The 17,427-nt window shown below is 38.9% G+C and overlaps 3 protein-coding genes across 4 annotated transcripts in view; 1 reads left to right on the forward strand and 2 right to left on the reverse strand.

Moving 5' to 3' along the window:
- Positions 1–17,427, reverse strand: part of LOC134812251 (2-oxoisovalerate dehydrogenase subunit beta, mitochondrial-like) — a 704,467-nt gene that overhangs the window by 209,500 nt on the left and 477,540 nt on the right. The window lies entirely within an intron of this gene.
- On the reverse strand, positions 604–17,046 carry LOC134812238 (fibrous sheath-interacting protein 1-like). 2 transcript variants are annotated; one of them, XM_063819504.1, is made up of 15 exons: positions 16,927–17,046; positions 16,565–16,662; positions 16,151–16,245; positions 15,516–15,629; positions 15,050–15,191; positions 14,706–14,834; positions 14,313–14,453; positions 14,117–14,171; positions 13,858–13,972; positions 13,623–13,713; positions 12,976–13,285; positions 12,640–12,754; positions 12,230–12,382; positions 1,413–1,571; positions 604–1,064 (listed from the first exon to the last, which is right to left on the reverse strand). In XM_063819504.1, exons 1-15 carry the CDS (start codon positions 17,022–17,024, stop codon positions 963–965), a joined length of 1,917 nt encoding a protein of 638 aa, XP_063675574.1. In that variant the 5' UTR covers positions 17,025–17,046; the 3' UTR covers positions 604–962. The 2 variants fall into 2 exon arrangements, with proteins under 2 accessions (XP_063675574.1, XP_063675575.1); XM_063819505.1 differs by having other exon boundaries at positions 605–1,064; positions 16,565–16,656; positions 16,927–17,039.
- Positions 1,907–17,427, forward strand: part of LOC134812245 (vacuolar fusion protein CCZ1 homolog) — a 51,098-nt gene continuing 35,577 nt past the window's right edge. The window contains exon 1 of the mRNA XM_063819518.1: positions 1,907–1,931. The gene's annotated coding sequence lies outside the window, so the exon portion shown is untranslated. The remainder of the gene's footprint in view (positions 1,932–17,427) is intronic.

Raw genomic sequence — 17,427 nt, forward strand, 5'->3', positions numbered from 1 at the left:
GGGTGTAATAATTTCTACATAGGGATTGATTTCGTAAAACATAAGCTGTGTAACTGTAAAGTGGCAAGCGGAGAAGGGAGTGGTATAAAATGCACCCATCCTGATAATGTATTTACCAACTGGTCATGGTATTAGAAGACAACATACAGAAATTAAACTTGGAACACACGAAGATTGACGTGGTACACGTGAGAAATTTAAATCTAGAGCTATGATTCTGCAGAACCACCATGTGGGCTCCTACAACCGCTGCAACTGCACGAGGCATTTAAATCTCTTTCCGGGGAATCTAAACCACGACTGACGACACCTCATGTTAGCACATGGTTGCCGCTCAACGTTCATATAAATATAATTTAACCAGCAGACAATTTATAAACGTGTGTTTAGTTCACACACAGCCTCAGTCTTCAATCCCTCGTACAATTATGATATAATATTGGGAATTTGAAAAACATTGTTCAACTACTTGGTGTACCTGGAATCATCCTCCATTTACCGCGGAATGACCTAAAAGTCATTCAATAAGCGGAGCACATGAATTTCATAAACCAGATTGGGAATATCTTTTTGAATGATGGACTAAAAATTGAAATACTGATTTTGTGACTGATTTTAAGTATTTACAAGAAAATATTTACAAGCAAATATAAAATTGAATTCTGGACACTTGCACTGTGAAAACTTTGAAACGATATTCAAAGATCAACCGGCTATCAATATCGAGAGAAGGATTTTTGATTAAAAACGTCGGTGGTTCGAAATTTCTTCAGTTAGGAATTAACTGAAAGCATATCATCTCCTCATCACTGAAAAAAAATCGGAAAAGCTGAAACTCGGCTATACTTTAAACTCTTAATCTGGGCAATTCATCATCATATCAAACCGGTCCTTCTTTGTTCTTAAAATTTTAAAACTGAAATCACAGCAGCTGACAAAAAACAGATTCCCCGGAAAATAGTCTATGAAACCGAAACAGTTTCCTCTGATCCTTGTCTTGACGACTCTGCTCGGCACTGTGAGAGAAGTTCGTCTAACACAGACTTTGGCACTTCTGGTAATTCCTGCGATTGAAAATTTCATTAATAAGAAACTTAGAGATAAGTTAAGTTTTATTGGGTGAATAATAATCAAAATGTGCTTTTGGGCAGTCAACAACAGCACACTAATTTATTGAGGCTAATTCAATTAACACTGTAGCTTGGCTTATCCAGCGGTTACCATTTTAGATTTTAGTCAGTCTAAAAAAATCAAGATCGTCTGAAACTTTTTCATCTGAAACCTAAGTTTTATTCTGTATTAAACAAGAACAAGGAAATCAAGTAGATATATAACATCGATATCAATTATTAATGATGCAATACGCGATCCCATTGACGCTAGAAATTTGGTTTTTATCTGTAAGAACTTACTTCCTCATCTTGGCCAGTGAGTTTCGCTAACATCTCGTCGATCAGATTCAGTCTCTCCTCCTCGGTCCTCTTCTCACTCAACGACTTCAAAGCTGTTTCACCCAACTTTGCTGGCTCTCCCTCTCCACATTTGCTGTTCAGTTCTGACACTGCGATACTCTAAAAAAAGGAAGGTACAGGCTGATATCTCATATCTTATCTAATTATTAAAAAGTTAATACAGTTATCAGGCGCGTTATAACGAGGTACTACTATATCATTTTCAACATTTTTAAAGGTTGATATGATGTAGGTTCAATTTATGCTTCTGCATTCTGATTTTCAACCAAGTTTGATGTTTAAATTCGAGGAATTTCACTTCTTACTTTGCAGATATAGGTTTACCAGGTTAGTCAGGGTAAATCAATACTGTCTTGACAGTACTGATATCTGGATATTATCCGGTTGGAAGAGACAAGGACAAGTGAAACAAGGAAGTTTTAATACTTTCAACACTACTATATAACAAATAATTTGAGCCTGAAGATGGCGTTGACGCCGAAAATTTGCCCTTACTCCTCACTTCCTTGTTTCACTTGTCCTTGTCTCTTCCAACCGGATAATATCCAGATATCAGTATTTCAATCATGAGACTAATAAACAGCGAACTACTCCGTTATTTGATGTCTTGACAGTATTGTCATTAATCATTAATAACCTTTTGCCACTGAACAATTCTTCTCACCCTATTTTATGACAATCTGGAAATACCATTTGGTACATTCAAGCATTCAGTCACCCAGCATAAACATGTTGACAGTTAATGTCTCGATATTAAAATGGTTGGACATATCAAAGCACGTGGGGTGCAGCGTATTTAATTGTCGGCTTCAGATGCAGTTTAGAATTTGAATTTACAGTACCAAAATCGAATATCGATACACTGATTGTGTGAGTTACGAAGAAGCCGGTGGTGACTGACATGCCTTATTCACAGGACCCAGTCTGGAAAAGTGTGATGAACTTGAAAAATTTAGACCGGTATAAACACAAACCAGATGACAATGGCAAAGTTATTAAGTTACAGGACTTACCCTTACTAATGCTAACCATTGTTAAAACATAATTAAGTAACATCTTGTTAACTTGAGAGAAATTTTATCCAAACTGTTAAATGTCGGTCCAGGAAAGTGTATTGTATTTGAAAGTGTACTAATATCGGTAGTAAATTTTGGTGATTTTCCATTTTGCCTTCCTCCAGTACCTCAATTTGGGTCTCAAACCCTCCTCAATTAACTGACTAATTGGTCACTGGACAAAAATTCTATAAAATCTGTCGCCGGGAAGCTACAAACTGTGAGATAAAGTACGGAAAACGACTGTTAGTGTTAATGCGTATATGTACGAGAAACGTACGTGATTTTTTGTTGTTGATGTAGAGATGCTTGCCACTTAGATCCAGGATCATTATAATACATAACGCCTGAATTCTAGGCATGGTGCTTGGTTGTGGGACACACTCAACTAAGTAAGGTTGAGATACCTGAAATTTGAAAACTCCCTAAAGAGATATCAACAGAGTGTGAGCCACTGACTGACTAACCCGTGATTAGAGTTTGCCCAGACTCTATGATTGAGGCAGAGAGTATCTTCTGAGTTGTTAAGATTCTGAGTATCCTTTGTCCGTGGTGCTGGCTAGTACTGTTAGTATGATTGTAGTAGTGTTACTAGTACTGGTTTTACATCCAATGGCACGTGCATTGTTATTTCTTCAACGAAACTTTGCTTCTCTCTTCACAACCAGGGAGGTGTTTAATAATAGACTGAATCATGTATGAGCGGAGACAAGAAGACTGATGTTTAATACCACGAAAAAAAAGCATTCTTTCACGGCTTCTAATAAAATTTTAAGAATGTGATTGTCACTCGTGGGCCGTGGCTGTAAATAATTGGTAGCAGATATTCCGACAAATTAAAAGAGTGAATGGTTCCTTTGTCATCAATATTATTATTGCTAGTACATTTCTAGTTGATTTCTCACCTTCGGTCTAATTGTAAGTTTGTAAAGAGACTTCATTCATAATCTGCTGGACAGCGACGATCCATAGTTTTATACATATCAGAATGAGAAGTTGTCTCGTATTAATTAAGCCTACGTCCCTTATTTGACAGCAAGGGAGAAAGATGAATATTATAATATGTTGATTGTTAATGGGCGTGAATTGTTAGCCAGAATATTTCGTTCTGTGATTTGGGTGTTGATATAGCAGGTTTTTAGCTTAGTGATCTTTCGGTTCTTTTGCGATAGTCAAAACGCGACAACTAGCGCTGGATGGCGACAACTAGCGCTATCTAGCGCTAGTTGTCGCCATCCAGCGCTAGTTGTCGCTATCCAGCGCTGGATAACGCTGGCCAGCGCAAAATATATATGTTCGATAATTGTCGCTATCCAGCGCTAGTTGTCGCCATCCAGCGCTAGTTGTCGCCATCCAGCGCTAGTTGTCGCTATCCAGCGCTAGTTGTCGCTGGCTATGCGACACTGTCGCACGCGATAGTTTGCGATGGCCAGCGCAACTGGCCATCGCAGAAAACAGTTCGATAACTAGCGCTGGATAGCGACAACTAGCGCTGGATAGCGACAACTAGCGCTGGCCAGCGCTGGCCAGCGCTAAGCGATAGCCAGCGCTGGCCAGTTGGATATCGATGGCCTATCGAACTGTTTTTTGCGATGGCCAGTTGCGCTGGCCATCGCAAACTATCGCGTGCGACAGTGTCGCATAGCCAGCGACAACTAGCGCTGGATAGCGACAACTAGCGCTGGATGGCGACAACTAGCGCTGGATGGCGACAACTAGCGCTGGATAGCGACAATTATCGAACATATATATTTTGCGCTGGCCAGCGTTATCCAGCGCTGGATAGCGACAACTAGCGCTGGATGGCGACAACTAGCGCTGGATAGCGCTAGTTGTCGCCATCCAGCGCTAGTTGTCGCGTTTTGACTATCGCAAAAGAACCGATCTTTCATCTTTTAGAATGTTCTAGTTTGGTGTAGAAAAACCGTTGGAGCTGAGTGTAAGATTAGGTAGGATTAGTGTAATAGATTTTGGATGGTTTTGCGGAGGAAGACATGTGTTAGTCAGGTTAGTTAGTTAGGTTAGGTTATTGGACAGACTGGGCCGCGCCGTGTCACGTGGTTCGCCATACCACGTGACACAGTGCTGGTAGTGCTCACCTGCCCCGCTAGAGTTAGTTCTTCGAGTAGCTTTTTAGGTACAGTTATAAAAAGTTACCGCTGCCGAGAACACTGTCGCGTGGCCGACGAGCCGCTAGTTTAGTTTATTGATCATTATGCCTTCGAACCACTGCAAACCACCGAATTGGAGATATTTTGTGTGTTTAAGGTGATATCTCAAATTTGGCACATAGACACTCGCTCAAACTTACACAGATTATAACTGAGTGGAGTTGGGTTAAAAACATATAAGAGATACGATGATTTAACTTGTAGAAGCTTTCAATAAACATGTGTTAATCGTCGTCAGCTGAATGTGATGTGGTGGACAATGCTTATATGTGAGTGAGTGGTGTCAGGGATGTAGGGTGGGGGAGGTGTGGGTGGGAAAGTGAAAATTACAGTACAATGTCAATAAAAATTTTAATAAAAATTTAGTCTTCTGTTGAGGTTGAGAAGGAAATGCCAGATGGTCTGGACTTTAAGGATTTGGCAATTTTAGGAAGAATGGGGTCCCAGAGGGAACTACATTTGGGTGCGCGGTCTGTTCTGTTCATAGCTGGTTGTCGTATTTGTATAGCTGCGTGTTCTGTGAGGTCAAGTTGGGAGCGTGAGGTGAGGGATTTGAGGACTTCGATGTTGTTCCAGGAGATGGTGTGGCCAGTGGTCAGGGCATGATGTGCAGGGGCTGATTTGATTCTGTCTGTGGATTCGTCGATGGCGTTGTTGAGTCTGTAACATCGTTCGTGTTCTTTCATGCGGTGGACCAAGGGTCTGTAGGTCTGTCCGGCGTATTTGGAGGGGCACTGTGAGCAGGAAATTTCGTAGATGGTGTTGGGAGTGAGGTGAGTAGGGGGTGTGGTCTTCGTTTTGGTGAGGAGGTTGCGGAGGGAGGTAGCCGAGGAGTGGGTGACTTTGATGTCGTGTTGTCCGAGTATCTTATCTACACAGATTATCCGTCCTATAACCACCATACTTTATGGAAAGTTTCAAGAAAATCGTATGGTAGGATCTGACATAAACTATTGTCCGAATAACCTATTTTCTGAGTCGGACAGATGTCGCTGTCGGACAGATGTCGCCCATTATTATTATTTATTATAAAACTTTATTCAAATAAATAAATTGTATAAACAAATTAAAAATGTGATAAGTAACCTACTAAAACTAAAATAACTTTCTCCACTTAGGTCTGTCTTGGGCTAAAAAATCAAATTGTAAATGTCTTCTGTATTTACAAGTTTAATGTCTCTATCTGATAAGTCATTTTTAAGAGTTTTTAATAAATTACATTGGTGTCTCCGACACGACCCTTCATATCCCTCATACTCTCAACTGCAAAAAATAAAGAACATAACGCTGGGGAGTTGCTGGCACTACGAAGTATATGACCAATGTCCGATGTCGCCCAATCGTTGTATATTCCACTTCGAGACTTTTTGTTCGAATACTTTGTTTCCTTTGTACATCCCTTACTTAGGATTCAAGTTACAATCACTCGATCGAATTGAAAGTATTACAGCACTAAATCGCGTGTAAAAGTCAAATAAGAGTAGTTAGCGATTCTCGTGTTATCGTATTATACGTCCTATCACAGCACGGATTGCTTGTAGAGGTTTGTGAATCTATTCGTGTACGATACTAATTATCGTACCTTCGTAATTCCCATTCTTATAATACTTGATATTGTACCCTTTCTATTTACGCATTATACGATACATAAATATCGTATCTATAGTGTTAGACTAGTGTGTGATACTTAATTATCGTGAGTAATTATAGTTCTTAGTCGCTAAACGACTAAGTTAGTGCAGTGTGTAGCAGGCTTGTCCGCCGCCGCCGAACGCCGCCGCCGCCGGGTGATTTTGCCACGCCGAACGCCGCCGATACACCCCGGCGTACATCGGCGTACGGCGTGCATTTTCTGACTTCAAAATAATTCTGTCTTCATTTGAAGATATATCAGTGTTACTGATAGCGATTAGCGGCTAGGGGCAACACACACATGATACACACTTTTAGCTAACTTAACAATATTGATTATCAGAAGAACTGAGCAGATACCTACTCATAAGTTTGACTGAAGAAGAAATTTTACAATTCGAACTTTTAAGATTTTGGGCCGATAGGCAAAAAACTTCCCTAATACTCTCAAACATAGTAAGAATAGTGCATTGTATACCTGCCAGTAGTGCGGAAATTGAAAGAACCTGGTCGGCTGCAGGTTTAATTCTTTCTAGTCAGCGATCTAGGATGAATGTTAAGAATTTCAAATCTATACACTGTTTTGTTCTAAAAACTATGATTTTGTTTCCAACAAAAAAGATTGAGAGATCCATTGATTTCAGCAATAATTTATTGTTTATGTATTTTACCTTAAATAAAATAATTGTATCAATTTGTCTCAACTTTTATTTGATAGCAGATAATACCATAACAATATACCAACATCATTTGTTGAAGTTAAGTCTAAATTACCCAAATTAAGTACATGATCATATTCATATTTCATAGACCTCAATTTAGTTGGCCTTGATTTCACGGCTCACGCCGGCGTACGCCGCCGCCGCCGGTGTAATTTTAGTGAAACGCCGCCGCCGATCCATTTAGCGACGGCGGACAAGCCTGGTGTGTAGTGTGCAGTACTTGTTGTAGGGTCAGTGAATAATAAGTCTTAAATTCTTAAAAATTGATCGGGAAATTAAATATTTATCTTAGATTACATAACATTTCGTAGACTAAAATATTTTAAAGATACCTTAGTATTACTGTAAATTGATTAAAATGTCCTCGCCTACTAGTTTGCCTGGGAAACAGGCTGGGACTGTCATCGAACTGCGGGCGAAACGGCCGTTTTCGTGAAGTGAAAATACTAAAACATGCCGTGAAATGGTACAAAAACTAAGGTTTTTGTTTTCTGTTTCGACCCAGCCGTCTGAAAGTTCGTTGACAGTCTCAGCTATTTTTTGTATCACGTGAAAGTTGCATCCTGGGAATTGGATTTTAACGTGGTCGGGACGGATTATTCCGGTATGGACCGGTTTGGTTTCCTTAGTGATTTAGGGTTTAGGAATTTTCTAGTTATTTGTCGAAATAGAAGATTAGAAAAGATATCTTTGGATTTCTGTACATGACTACTTTCACTATTGATTTTTTGCAAACCTCGAAATTAAAAGCCTATTAGTTGTTCTGTAGATCTAATGGTTCCAAGTTTACTCCCGTTTAATTCTCCACATGAACTAGTGAGTTAATTGGTTCATAGTTATGAATCGTCAAATACTCGTGAAATATCTGTGTAGTGGAGCATTTGCACAGGGCCATTTACTTTATACTCAGGTCACAGCATAGATATATTAGAGGTTCATCGGCTCACTTTTGAGTGACGTTCATGTAGAATCATTTATATAGACAGTTTGAGTTTTGGTCAAATCTATGAATCTGAGTGCAAGTATTTCCATAATACTCTCGAGACCTTTAATTCGAGGGGATTTCCCTCCCGCTCTAATTTAGCCGTCCAGCTCGTAATAACAAACTCATGACGAAACATTACCTAATAATGGAATTAAATAAATTAGCAAACACCTAGACCCCTAGACGATCAGCCAAGCAGCCAGGGACGCGCTACATTGTGAGCAGGCAAAGTTTATCGTTGGTACGCCCCGGGAGGACTAGTTTGGTTGGCCGCCTTTATATAACACTAGAGTAGCTTGGCGCTTGCTACTGACTGTCAACTGTCAAGTAAACAGTGCTTTATAGGAAGCAACTTGTAACGCAACTTTCCGTTTCAACACGTTCAACAACGTGTTCTCTTTATCCTAACCGGTAATGTTTTATGTGTGTTCTTCTGCAGTCACATGAAATTTTGTGTTTTCGACTGAACGTGTTTATACTTTGTACCATTTCAACTGCGATAGTAAGTCCCGGCCGTTGGTCCGTTAGCCTGTTAGGGGTCGTTCATATCACGTTATCACTTTTTGGACAATTTTTACCCCCCCCCCTCTGTAAACAGCTTTACAGATAGCTATTGTGTTAAAATTACACACCCCCCCCCCCCCACCTCCCACGTAATAATAATATGAGACCCCTTACTTTCTTATTTTAAGGACCAGACTTCGTCAAAGTTTTCGGTATTTTTCCATTCTCATAAAGTTGACATTCGGTTATTATTTATGATGATTTAAACGATCAGATCCTGTTGTACGGAGCTAAAGTCTGGAACACCACTAAGAAGCAAATGAAGCGTTTTGAGGTTTTCCATCTGACCTCCCTGAGAAGAATCTTGAAAATAAAGTGGGTTTACCATGTCCCCAATGATGAAGTTCTAAGGCGTGCTGGCGTAAAGTCAATAGACACTTTCAACGGTTCTGCTAGACTACGGTGGTATGGACACGTTGTAAGAATGCCAGAGACTAGGTAAAGGTTACCAAATTTTCTACTGGAGTGGAAACCTAACTATGGAAAGCGATTGAGAGGGAGACCCGAAAATGCTGGATGGCCTGTGTACTCGAGGATGCTGTTAACTTTACAGGTGTTGACAACATCAGCCGAGATGCAGTACGTCAGTTAGCACTGAACCGAATGGAATGGAGGAACCTGTTACGCCGTACAAGGGAGGCGTGTGATGCAGGCCACTCCAACGACTGCTGACTAGGAGGGGACCTCTTCATGTAGCATGTATGTAAACGATCAGACTCGCATTGTTCGATCGTTTGAATCCTCATGGCATTCATGATTATCGAGTGATGAATCACAATGCTCTGTAACTGTTTATTCAAATGTTACCCCTAAATAGCCTGAGCCCGATTGTGTGTGGACAAGTACGTCTGTTACATAAGTAATATTTGGGGAAAATTTGGAGTAAATTTAAATATGCACCATATGTTCTAGCATGTGACATGGTACGATTTATAATTTTATTTTAATTTATTTCTCGGTTCGTTTTACCTAACATATTCATTTATTTCTAGCCAGCCTGATGGTAATCAGAGAACATTGATATAATTTACTGCGAGCTGGTCTCAAGTCCAGACGCTATCATTTGTACCACTTAGTACTTATATTACATATTACTTAGTACTTATACTATAATATATTACCCATGCCTTTAGTATTTAAACAATATGGTCTACGACTTTTACACACCATAATGCCTCATGATGTCGTTTATTTGTAATTCTCTTTGCTGTATTGTATATGTACTATTTATAAAAGTTTCAAATCAAAAATCATTTCATTTTCATTACAATAAGGGATCGTAATATTTTAGCAATTTTTAACCCTCTCCATAATCAACTGTAATCAAGACCCAACCCCCCCCCCCCCCCCCCCCCCCCCCTTGACTTTTTTCCCTCGAAAACACTTTTCTCATTGTTATGATATCCGGCCAAACACTACTTGACTACTGATAAGTAATATATCTTAATCACTTAGAAACACCCCCCCCCCCCCCCCCCTCAGTAATTATGTAATATGCGAACGATTTCTTATAGGCCACGCAGTATGTATATTACAGTGAGACTTTGGTATAATTAACTTTGTGCCACAAGACGGTCAAAATATGATTACTTTCACTGATTTCTTGTGCATTTGGACGACACAACAACTTAATACGGTTAACTCATGCTATTTGTATTCTCAGGTTGCCATGTAATTTTGTTTAAGTCTACGAATTTCGATCGGTATCAGTATTCAGCAACTGCAATCATCTCACAACTCTAATCAGTTCCAAAGATTCTTCCTGTCTTGATTCATCTCAATATTGGAAATATTTCGAATGGGGGTTCACCCTGGTCGTTTTTTCGGGAACGTCTCCTGGGAATATTACTACGCTGAGAATTTAGGAATTCAGACTTCTGACTGGATCCTTGCATCTGTTATCATTTTTTTTAGTGTGGTTGGAATTTTGCGAAACTTTTCTGCCCTTTTTTACTTCTGGACAAAAAGATGCAAGAATATTCCGGACCTTCTGTATCTTGCTATATCAGCAACAGATTTCCTTTCTGTTTCTTTATTTATTCTATGTACAATATCACTGCTAAATGACCGAAAACTAATGCTCTTCAATAATGAAGTGTTCTGCACAGCATGGGCATCGGTTATAACATTCACTGCAAGGATGTCAATGTTTCTAGCGATGATGATATGTTTAACTCGCACCATCGTAATGCAGTGTCCCTTCCGTCATATAAAACGATCTTGGTTGATTGGAGCTACATCTGGATATGCAGGCTATATGTTGGTAATTTTCTTGATTTACCTCTCTCAGAAGTGGCATTACGGAGCATACTCGTATCAACTATCTTCTTGCATTCTTGTCACCTTGAACTTTCGCAGTGGAGTACCCGTATTTGCTGCTTATTTTGGAGCAGTTTCTTTTATTTTAGAACTCTTTTTGCCATCAGTGGTAACGTTATTGTGCTTTTTGGTCAGTATGTGGGTTTTAATGACCAGGCCAGCAGTTGGTAACGGAGATGACAAGAAGTTTCGCAGAGTCTCAGTCTCGATCTGTGTTTTTACTGCCGTGTTTTTGATGTGTAATCTGCCTTGTTCTCTTTATGTGATATGGGATTACCTCGGCTTGCTGAATATCCTACCTCTTGCTGCGGAAGTACTTGTCAAAGATCGTAGATATTTATTCTACTATTCCCAACTCATGTTGCAGTATTTCCCAGTATTTTTAAACGCTACAATCAACCCACTGGTTTACTTGCTGAGGATGCGAGGATATCGAAACTGGGTCTATCAAACTCTAAGGCGTCCGGGAAACTCTGCAAATCTCACAACAAGGGATTCTGCAAATCACAAAACGGGGGACCCTGCAAATCACACAACGTAAGTGGTACACTTACTCAGATATATGTGATTAAAACGTGGCCACTATTACGGGCCGATTTTTGGTAGATTTCCAATAACCCTTGACGAAACGACATTGAATCTCGTTTTATGCAAGTAGTATTATATATCACACCCTATATAATATTAGATTTAGAATCAGATGCAACTATAAAGTTTATTTCGAGAAAATGTTTATGGTGCTCACTAATAATGGATGCTGTATAAAGCACATTTTTAATTATTAAAATGTTTACTGTATCATTCCGGTGTTCTTATATTTTGGTTACCTAAATATTGACAGTAGCTATACCTGTGGCTAGCATATAACTAACCATTTTGATGTTTCAGTCAACTTATTGATAAATGATAAAAATTTACGCTTCTTACGTATTTTAAAACCCAAAAACTGTTTTCCTTTTCCACAATCCCTAGTTTTAGTTTCCACAAAATTCGATTTTGGACCGCTCTTAGAATATATAGCGTAGTTTGTACTTAAATTTGTGGAATCTCTGTTCAGGAAATATCATATTTGAAAATGGGACAAAAAATAGAACAATGTGATTTTCCTTTAAAAAATTCTTTCTCCGGAAATAGGGAATTTAACTTCCAGTATCTCAATTGTGTCGATTGTCCATAATTAACTAACTAACTGATTGTTAATAAGTGTAAGCCATCTGACCTGGTCTGGTATAAGATGTTTTAAGTTTCTATCCCTATTCTTTTAAACAAGATCTCTCAGCAATAGTTGGCATTCTGTACTCAGACAAACCTGAATTGATAGAAGAGTGCTAGTAGTCTGTCCACTGCACACACTCATCGAACTACCTTCCTCCACAATCAGCAGAGATTCTATCTCTCTCAACCGCTTGTCTTCCTCGAGAGAGGCTCTGAACCCACCATCGTCTGCAATCGCCACAACGTTCTGAGGAAAGTTTAAGATTTGAAGCAAGCGTGTACTTAAGTACCGTCTTTTTGGCATGTATTACAATGATTTTGTAAACAATGCTTCTGTAATTAAATCTGTAAACGAAATAAATAAAATTACAAATAATAATTAGGCAATGCGCGCGCGGCGGAATTGTATGAGTCACTGCGCACAATGAAAAAAGTACACAAGATTTATTATCGCGTGTTCCATTTTAAATTTTAGAAGACCGTTTAGACAAAATTCTAGATTACTTCAGTCTGTTCTTCTGTGACTGTATCCAAGTCACTAAGAATTTCACTGAGCCGCTGTTTTTCTTCTTCTGTCATCGCAATTGCAGCCAAAGCATCGTTCGCTAACTCTTTATTTCTGAGGAGAAAGTCGAAATTTATGTCATTATGTGCGCTAAACAATAATATACATAATTAAATATCTGTCATACTTTAATTGACCGCACTCCCTCTAATTTTTCTTGTCTTCTCATCTTTCCAGCGTAAATTAATGATTCGAATAAGGTCTACACTTGTCAAGACTTCAAGAGTCAAGCGGGGAAATCAATTAGCTCAATCACGAAATTATCAGAGCCTTACCTTGCAATAAAGTTCTTATTATTTGCATTTTTCCGATCTTCTTTTCTTGAAAAGTTGCTCTTTTTTGACTGGGCACTTCCTCTCCCTTTCATCCCACGCGACTGACCACCACGAGATTGATCACGTGACTTGTTTCTGCTCTTATCACGTGGTGTTGTTTTTGTGCTGTTCGTCCTGCTAGTGACTGAGTCGGTTGAACTGATCGGCGGTAGAGAGGATGTGTCTGATTCTCCGTCCAGGAGTTGGGTCGCAAAAAATATTGGGGTGACATCGCCTTTAAGATCTGATATGAGAGTCAGATCATCTCCACCTGATGAACAGGTGTTGTTACTTGTTATCTATTGTAAATTAGGGGTGATGAGGAAAATGAGTTGTTTATAATTTGTTATGTCAGATAATTAGAAATCACACTGTATATTGACACCTCTATTATATCGTCATTCGATAATAATTTTGTTATGTTTATCAACAGGTCCCCATCATAAAGTCATAAGGCTATATATACTACTAATTACTATAGACAAAAGGTAATTCACAGAGATGACGCCCCCGGTGGAGAATAATCTCTGTATATTAGCCAAATAAAGAATTGAGTTGCCTGGATACTCAAATATATAACACTGTTTACAAATTTACCAAAAACTAACCGTCATCCTGAAGTTCATTATTCTGAATGAGTTGAGAGCCAGAGTTGTACAATAATATCTGTTTATTGAACAACTCGTGTCGTTTCTTCACCTGATAAATCGTCAAATTAGTCAAATCGTCAAATTAGTGATAGGAGTCGTGTCAAGGGATATATCTTTAGCATTTTAGATTCTCCACAAAAAATGACGTTGGTAAAATGTACTAGGTGGAAGGTAAGAATTTAAGAAATGTAACCTCTTTTTCACGCTGTATAACAAGTCTCAGGTGCTTATCCAGTTGTTTCATCTTCAGCGCTGCTTTGCGCACCTTCGCGTCAGGGTGCAGCGCTAGCAGCTCGTACAACCCCATTCTGTGGTTGTGATGACTGGTTATTAAACATTTAGTAGGGATACATCAGTAGTATGAGAACATAAAATGAGATCAATTTATTACTCATGTCTAGAATTAAACACAGTTCACCAGAATGGAAAGATTTACCAACATAAAAACTTACTTGGTCAGTTTTTGAGGTTGGAGATCAGGAGTGGAGTCTTCAGCTCTACCAGGATCTATTAGAAATAATTATTGTTTAAACCAACTTTACTATTTAAACAGGCAGCATTTTCACTGTTAAACGAGTAGTTCAAGAAATATAAAATAGAACAATGGCCTTTAACTAAGCTGCAACTTCACTTGCAACAAGAAAATACCCGTTTGCTGAGTGGTGACAGTGCACTGGGAATTAGATCTGGTGATCTGATCTGATTCCGATATCAGATCCAGGGTTGATTGTTGTGCTGATCCTTGGCTTGTCATCGTGCTTTCTCGTGTTATTATCCTTTTGAACTCCTCTGCAATATCTTAGTTAAAAACCAGCAAGTAAAGTTTGTGGATATAGCAGCCTAAATTCCCTGCACTTGGTCAGCTGAACCCTTGACAACGATATAGTAATTAGTGGAGTGTGTAATTATTACAGAAAACAGTGATAGTTAAACTCAGATCATTATACACGGGAAAATCGAGATGGGGGAACATTATATCTGTTATCAATTATCAAGGGTACCTATGAAGCACTACCGTACACTAAAATGGAAGCGCTTTACCTTCGTGTTCAGCCTCGCTGCTATTGACACCACTATCTTGGGTAAGTTCCCTGTCGAGTGCTGCTAGCGCCTCCTCCACTGCTGTCTTCTGGACTGTAAGATGTGCTTCTATCTCAGTGGCTACAGGACCTAGCGTAGAACACGGTTTATTGTTGGCAGTTAGACGATGTAATGTAGAAACTACAGATCTTACTGTATTAAAAATATAATATAATATCATGTCTGGAAACCTATATAGCTATATGAGTAAATGATACCATCGCCTCAAAATAGTTTATGATTCTATTGAGTAATAAAAAGCAACCCTTTTTTGTTAACAAAACCCATAATTTAACCGCCATTACCCTCTATAGACTGCTTGGGAGGACCGTCCCTAATCTCCCTAATCTGTTGTAGGAACCCCTCCAGCTCCTTGTTTATGTTCTCCTGGGCCGTCAGATCTATATCTCTTGATGGAACAAGTTCCTGTTCCTCGAACACTGACACCTGGTGTGATATGGCTTTGTTAGGGCTCCCTCCAGGCTCCAATCCTGCGCCTCTGGTCATGAGTCGGGCAATGTTAGTCTCCACAATTATTATAAACTCACATACTCCTTTACGTTGCGAGTAACGTTACCTTTGCGAACATTCTATATTTTAGTTAACAAAATTTACAGCATACTGTAAATTATAATAATAATCTGTTTTCCATTCGATCATATAATTGATGTTTTGGGACAAAGTGAGAGTCTCCATTCAGTTTTTACAACAACAATTACAAAAATATACAAAAATTTCAAAAATTTATATAAAAATAGCTTTAAAGTTAACCGGTTTATTGAGTAGAGACATGACAGTGGTGTTAGAATTGCCTCCATCTCTCATGTTATCCACCAAACTAGCTAGAAAGTCTTGTGTTCCTTGGCTTACTGGATGACTGCTTTCCTGGTTATGGCGGAAGTAATTATCTTCTAATCATAGAAGTATGTGGATTGTGGTAGTTGTTGATAGTATATATGGTTATTTTTAGGAATGTTCCGGAAAGATCTCAGTTCAACTGAGCTTCTCGAAAGTAATCTTAGATAACTAACGATAACACGGGAGTTATAGAGTGCGGCCTTCTTCCCGGAAGAGAATTTCTGGAAATGACCTTTTATAATCGCTCACCACGTAATAAGTAATGGTACCTAAAGGCTAAAGTTGAAATACAGAACCATTACATGGTTCTTGGTAGAAGATTATAAAAACACGTGGTGTAAATTTTCAGGCCACTTGTAATATACTCTAAGCTAGTTGTAAGCCCAGACTCGAGACGTCATCATTCATTGTTTTTCGTTAGTGTTACAATAGCCCTGTCTTGTGACGTACGTTTCACGTGCGTGTTATATGTTGTGAATTGGATGTGTCAGGAGTCGCGATCAGTGAGCACATTCTCCCCAGGGAACAGATCTCATTTTAAATATTACCTTTGTTTTTGGTTTGGATCCAGCAGGCGCGGCAGTATCTACCCATTTCTCAGTTTGTAAACGTTTATACGGGTTAACTCTGACAGGTTCTTTTTCTGCGGAAAATAAAACTTAGATAGTTGAGAAGTAATGAGGAATACATTATATAAGTTTACATATTGTCAGACCGGGTCTGACGAGAGCTTTGTACGTTAAAAACTTAATTAATAATTATCTTTGATAAAGGTAGTTTAGAGGAGCGGTAATAAGTGTTTTGTAATTAAATCTATTATATCCTATTATAAACTAATTTTATCCTATGGCTGCGGGGTCAGCGGGGTCCTTTGTTACAAGGAGAGTAATCATCATAATATAGTAATTATCATAATATATCTGTCTAGTAATTAAATAAGTTAATAAGTTAAAATTGATTACCTTGCTCCCAGGCGTTCTCCTTTCTGTGTATAATCGGGGGACCCCAGCCCCCGCCACCTCCGCCACTGTCCATCTGATCCTTTCCTTCGAACCTGCGACTATATGGGTTAATTAGCAAACTTAGAAGCGTGGAGTGATTAATTAAGTGATAATCGTGAGGCAAAACTATAGTATACATGTGCGATAATCTTTGTTGCATGTGATAAAATAATATTGAACGTAAGGAAGTTCTGTGAATATCTCTATACTAGTGTTTTCGTGAGTTCATCTCATAACATGACGTGTATGTTCCTGAACTGAACTAAATTGATTAGACAAGATGATAATGAAGTAAAGAAGTAACAGCGTATAGTGTATTATACCATGAATCAGATATGATCTCCATAGTCCCAGTACTGGCAGCGGATGGAACGCGCGTTATGTGGGGTGAGGTCAAGTCTTGAGGATTCTGGTCTTCCATTTTGCTATACCTTTACCTAAAGCATATCATTATTAAGGAAATAAAGTTTAGGAAGGAGAGGGGGCCGGACGAGGGGGGGAGGGGGCAAATAACGAAAATGATTGGATTCAAAACAGCATGTACGCATTACGCAATACGATCCAATGAATTTCACAAAATGGGGCAAAAAGATTAGATATTTCTAATCGAGGTGATATTGTATTATTTAATGGGTATTGGGTATAGTATTTGAAATAAGATTTTGCAACACCCTGATGATTTTTCTTTGAAAAGTTACTATAATAGGCTAATCGTTGTCTCACATCGTGCCAACTCGTAGTCGCCCCTAATTTTAGTAAAAGATAACCTTTTCAACTTCTTTACCATAAACCTGGCCGTCTCCGTGGCATTGGATTAGCCTTTT

This window comes from Bolinopsis microptera, chromosome 3 (assembly GCF_026151205.1).
Source record: "Bolinopsis microptera isolate Bmic1 chromosome 3, MBARI_Bmic_1.0, whole genome shotgun sequence".
Taxonomy (NCBI): domain Eukaryota; kingdom Metazoa; phylum Ctenophora; class Tentaculata; order Lobata; family Bolinopsidae; genus Bolinopsis; species Bolinopsis microptera.